The sequence below is a fragment of the Aulonocara stuartgranti genome (genome assembly GCF_965226115.1).
Source record: "Aulonocara stuartgranti genome assembly, chromosome: 7".
NCBI classification, from domain to species: domain Eukaryota; kingdom Metazoa; phylum Chordata; class Actinopteri; order Cichliformes; family Cichlidae; genus Aulonocara; species Aulonocara stuartgranti.
Window position 1 is genome coordinate 29,956,828 of NC_138945.1, and position 6,000 is coordinate 29,962,827.

A 6,000-nucleotide genomic window follows, 5' to 3' on the forward strand; every position below is an offset into this window, starting at 1 on the left:
TGGTTTCATGACTACTTGCTTCATTTTAGGCTGACTTTCATGCTGTGTCTAGAAAATAACTGGCAGTTAAATTTCACCAAGTGGCTTTTTAAAATTTCACTCTCTTTCTGCTTTTGCACTGGTTTATTTCTCATGAGTTAAAAAAAAAAAAAGCTATACAAATGAACACACGCACACACAGACGCACAAAAATTACACACAGGAAGCAGGGGTCTGCAGCATGGCGGACTCTGCTGACACAGAAAAGCTGGACCAAGCCTGCAGCCTCCACATTGACAATGCTACAACTTAACACACTGCACACACACATACTCTCTCTCTCTCTCTCTCTCTCTCTCTCTACGTGTCTTTGACCCTCTGTCTGTGAGGTCTGCGGTCTCTCTCTCTCTCTCTCTCTCTCTCTCTCTCTCTCTCTCTCTCTCTCTCTCTCTCTCTATATATATATATATATATATATATATATATATATATATATATATATATATATATATATATATATATCTCATGCATCCCAGACCAGGAAGGGGATGGAGGAAAATGAGCAAAAAGGAGTGCAAAGCTGATTTTCTACAGAGACAGGCTGAAGACACAAAGCAAAGACAGCAACACAGAGAGGAAAACAGAGCGTAGCATTAAATGGCTGATGTGCTTTAAGGTGAGATATCTGTGGTGGGAGTGCGAGGGCAAGTGAAGAAAAGAGAGGCAGAGTGAGATGAAGAGAGGGAGGAGTGTACACGGTGTGCCGCGTGTCTCCTCTCCAGTCATGACTGAGCAGCAGCCTCACCATGACGGAGCTCCCGTTCCCATGACAACCCTGGCTGTCAGATGGAGGGAAGAGCAGAGGAGGGATGCGGGCGAGGAAGGGAGCGATGGACGGAGATAGAAACATAAAGATGAACGTGGTTTACTTACGGGGCGTTTGCCGTGCCGTTCCGCTGCAAAGGTGTGTCTGACATGGCTGCAACACCTGCTTCTTGCGCTCCCTTTTCCTCTCTCTCCTTCCTCGTCCTCTTCTCCCACTCCTGTCCTCTAGTGTCCTTTTGACAGAGTTATGTCCTCCTCCTCCTCACCTCCTCGTCCTCCTCCCTCTTTGCCTCTGTATCTTCTCCACCTCCTCCTCTCCTCTCCTCCTCCTCTTCCTCCTCCTTCTTTCCTTCTGCCTTTTCGGTGTGTGTTCTCTATACGCCAGGATGTGTCAGAGCAGCTGCTGCCGCCGCTCCTGCATCACCCCGCTCTGCTAGCAGGAGGCAACGGGTGCAAGCATGTGTGTGTATGTGTGTGAGTGAGAGAGCGAGAAGGACATATAGACAGAAAGAGCGAGAAAGAGAATTTAGTCAAAAGATATGGTTGAGGAGGGAGTGATGAAAGAAAGCATTGACTGTTGCATAGAGATATAGCCAGGGATAGGGAGGAGAGGGTGGCAAAGAGGCAGCAGAGAGAAAGAGAGAGAAACAATGGCTTTAGGGAGTTGAAGGATGATGAAAGGAGTGGCCAGCTTGTTTTCACTAACTACCTCTTGCAAACAACCTTTCCCCTCTGAGGATGACGAGGGGTTTCTTTAAAGAGACAGGTGGGATAGTAAAAGACACTGTTTGGTCAATTTAAAAAAAGATTTCAGAAATGGAAGATTTCTGAAGGGATAAGAGTGACAGGACTGCGCTGTGTTATAACACTGATTTGAACATGACAGAACACACTGTCTTACACTGACTGGCCATTTCATTAGTTACACTTAGCTAGTACCTTCAGAGCTGCTTTAATTCTTCATGGCGCTGATTTAACAAGGTGATGGAATCATTCGTCAGAGATTTTGGTCCATATTAATGTGACAGCATCACACAGTTGCTGCAGATTTGTACATCCATGATGTGAATCTCCCGTTCCATCACATTCACGGTGCTCTGTTTGATGGAGGTTTGGTGACTGTGGACAGTGAACACATTGTGATGTTCAAGAAAAGAATTTGAGATAGTTTGAGCTTTTTGACATGAAATGGAGATGGTCAGAAGCAATACTCAACTAGGCTGTGGCATTTAAAGGATGCTCAGTTGGTACTAAGGGCCTCAAAGTGTGGCAAGAAAATATCCCCCACACCATCTCACCTATATGAGCCAGGATGGGTCCAGGGCGTCATGTTGTTTACACCAAATTCTGATCCTGCCATTAGAGTGTTCATCAGACCACACAACGTTTTTCCAATCTTCTATCGCATACTTTATGTGAGTCTGTGCAAACGGTACCCTCAGTTTCCTGTTCTGAGCTGACTAGGGATGGGTATCGTTTAGGTTTTATCCGATACCGGTGCCAAATCGGTACTTTTGAAACGGTGCCGGTGCTTAAACGGTGCTCAAACCGGTGCTTAAAGAATGGAGAACACAAACTTTGTCCAAAAACCTCTCATGTTCAGCTGGTTTTTTTTGTAAAAAGATAACAATGTTAGCCTTTTCTGCAGCTATGTGGCATATATGGCATCACTCTTGGCTGGAAGCAGTGCTTAAACAATGGAAAAAACACAAACTTAAACCCTCTCATGTTTAACTGTTTCCCACCTTTTCTTTGGTCATTTTAGCCTTTTTGGCCAGGGTGAAGGGAGTATCTGCCATCAAACAAGAGGACAGCCGCATGTAGCTATGATGATGTTTGCTAGTTCACCTTACATGCATTAATGTAATAACGTGGTTAGCCTACTCAACATAAATTACACACGAACAACATGAAGCTACTCACGCAGAGAAGAACGGCTGCTGCTGCCATCATCATCCGTCATCATTTCTGCTACACTGGCAGGGCTAGGGGCCAGGACTCTATTCTTCGGGTTTTTGGGGGATGTTGCTCCGGGTCCGATAACTGGCAACCCACCCGACGTGCACGGTGTGAGGTCTCGCAGCAAGCTATCAAATACGGCGCATTTCTCGGCTTTTAAAAAAAACGCTATGCGTCGCCAGCTGTTTAATCGGATTCTTGGTGTTACCTCCTTTGACAGTATCACAGTATCAGCTTAAAGCACTTGTTGCAGGCTGCTGAGTTTGCATATTTTGCTGTGAAGTACAGCCAGACTTTTGACCGCTTCGCCTTGGACATTTTTAATCTGTAGCTCTGCTCTAACAGAACGTACGTACCTGGCCCCGCCTACTATCCTCGGAAACGTAAAATGATTGGCTAGAAGTGTTTCACAGCTCAGGAAAAAAAAGCACCGAAATAAAGCACCGAAATGTGCGCTGCTTTTCGGTCTGGTTACTACCGTTTATGTCAGAACCGGTGCCATCATGGCACCGGACACCGGTACCCATCCCTAGAGCTGACAGGGATGTCACCCATTATGGTCTTCTGCTGCTGTAACCCATCTGCTTCAAGGGTTGACATGCTCTTCTGCAATACTTTGGTTGCTGTCAGCCCAAGCAGTCTGACCACACTCCTCTGAAATCTAACGTTAATAAGGGATTTTCTTCCAGAGAACTGCTGCTCACTGAATATTTTCTCTTTTTCGGAGTATTTTCCTGAACCTTAGCTAGGATTGAAAATCCCAGTAGATCATCAGTTTCTGAAATATTCAGACTAGTCTGGCAGCAGCAAACATGCCATGTTCAGAGTCAATTTAAATCACCTTTCCTCAATATTCTGATGCTCATTTTGAACTTCAGCAGGCCGTCATAAACATCTCTAAAATCCTAAATGTACAGAGGTGCTGTTATCAGAGTGGTTCATTCAATATTTACGTTAACAAGCAGCTGAACAGGTGTACCCAGTATGGTGGTGGTTGACTATCCAACATGCCTGAGTTTTACAGCGAGAATGCATCCAAAACTAAAACACAACAGAAACTGAAAATGCATCCTTACCCCAGCAGCTCTCGTATCTCTAACAAGAGCCCCTCTCACCAGACAATTACGTGTTAAATTATTTGTGTCATATGTGTTGAAAAATTAAACCAAAGGTCCACAGAGATGTTTGGTTTTAGATTGGATATGAAGCCTGTTTTTCTGGGTGAAAGTCCTCTAAGCTCTTCAGCCACGTACGTCTATCTATGTAGACTATTTTGCCCAGCAAGACCGGGGCCCTATTTCAAGAAGCCGGTTTAGAAAACTCAGAGTGAAAAACGACACTCAGGGTTGAGTAACCCCGAACTGTCCAACTCGGAATATTCGGTTTCAGAAAGGCTGATAACAATTAGTTCAGTCAACGCGGAGTTGCTTTAACCCCAAATTAAGCGCGCGCACGAGGATACATAAAGCCCTGATTAGTGGAGCACAGATTAAGCGAGTCACCATGGAGACGGAGGGAAAGAAGGCGCGGTCAATGTATTTTACAGCGCTTGAGGCCGAAATTCTGATGGCAGCATATGCCGATAACATGCCAATTTTGCGGAAAAAAAGTTACACAGCCTCAGCTGCAAAAGAAAGGGGGCATGCATGGCAAAACATAGCCGACAGAGTCAATGCGTGAGTGTTAATTTAAACATTGATCTAGGGATTTCCACCCATTTAACACGTTATTTTATCATATGTTATTTTATTTGTTATTTTATACATTTTATTTTGTGACGTGATGTGAGCGCAGGTGCAACCCAACAGGCCCCAAACGTTCCTGGCAGCAAGTAAAAATGAAATATAAAAATATAGTCCAAACAGGTAAGGTGTAATTGTATTATGAGCCATAGTGCTTGGTCTGTTTGTCCCATGTAAATCAATTGCAGTTAGAGGCTACATTAATTTTCTTTCTGTAAGCACTTATTGAAATTATCTGAGCACATTACAAGTACATATTTGCTTACTCTGTATGCTCAAATGTGACCCCGTTATAGCCAACAGAAAAAAAGCGGAGGCCTGAAAAACACCACCACTCACAGAGGCTGAGCAGTTGGCCCTCAGCCAAAACAGTGGGCGCCCTGTGGCTGAAGGCATCTCTGCGGGGACATCCTCTGAGTCAATAACCCCGCAAGACACAAGTGCCTACATAGGGGGTAAATTCAAAATAATACATGATGTGCATACATCCTTTCTTCACAGTCACCTTTGCAGTGCTACTCATTCATTTGATAAACTCTTTACCATAATGGATTATTTTGTAGTGAAGTTATTTTCCTACTGATTTTGCCTTCCCTCAGTCTTGGTTGTCTTTGAGAGCATAATGACAATGAAGTGTAAGGTGATTGGTATGTTTGTTAATTGCCATTTGGTCCCTTGTAAGTTATAAGTGACCTGTATGAACCTCATATTCTATCAGTTGATGGTGGTGGTGTACTGCATCTGGTGCAGCCTCCTGTTGAGCCAGACCAACATGCAGTTGTGAGTAATACTCCACAGATTATATGAGTTTACAGTAGAACAGCAATGTTGTTTATTTCTTTACTACAGGAAAATAATGAAGAAACATTGACAGCTGTTACAGAGGAGGAAGCAACAGAGACACTTTATGAGGTTTACATCTTTTAATACTTTGTGTACAGGAAATACAGGCGACCAATAAAGCCAGTTGAACAAAAAATCTGTTTATTCTTCTTTCAACATGTTGAGGTGATGGGTCAAAGGAAATGATTGTGACATATGGTGTCTCTGACTGCTCTTCCATCTTGTATGTCCGTGGGAGGGTCAGGATGTTCATGGTTTGGATCACTGCTGATGTCTGGTTCAGAAGGACAGTGTTCTCCTCTAATTGTGGCAATGTTGTGAAGAATCACACATGCCACAATAATGTCACATGCCCTTTCTGGGGTGACCCTGAGTCTTTGCAGGCACTGGAACCGGGCCTTAAGCATTCCGATAGTCATTTCAATTCTGGCTCTTGTCCTGCAATTAGCCAGATTATATCGCTGCTGTGGGCCCGGTTCAGGGTCAGGGTAAGGGGTGAGCAAATAGGGTAAACATGGATACCCCCTATCACCAAGCAAGTAGCCAGTGAACTCTCCTAAGACAGAAGGATACACTTCAGTTCAAATGTCCCTGAAGCAATTGGTCTTTATATATTTTAAAGTATTCTCAACTCACCATGTCCAAATTTTGT

General features: G+C 44.0%; 1 protein-coding gene across 4 annotated transcripts in view; it reads right to left on the reverse strand.

Annotated features, from left to right (window-relative positions):
• The window catches only part of palm2akap2 (PALM2 and AKAP2 fusion), a 101,359-nt gene extending 98,199 nt beyond the window's left edge, over positions 1-3,160 (reverse strand). For 2 of the 4 annotated variants that reach the window (XM_082538802.1, XM_082538801.1), the window contains exon 1: positions 2,728-3,160. In XM_082538802.1, coding sequence (XP_082394928.1) covers positions 2,728-2,760 — 33 coding nt within the window. In that variant the 5' untranslated portion in view covers positions 2,761-3,160. Of the gene's footprint in view, positions 1-912; positions 1,045-2,727 lie in introns of those variants that run through there. The other 2 variants (XM_082538799.1, XM_082538804.1) reach the window with 2 other exon arrangements.
• Positions 3,161-6,000: the final 2,840 nt, after the last annotated feature.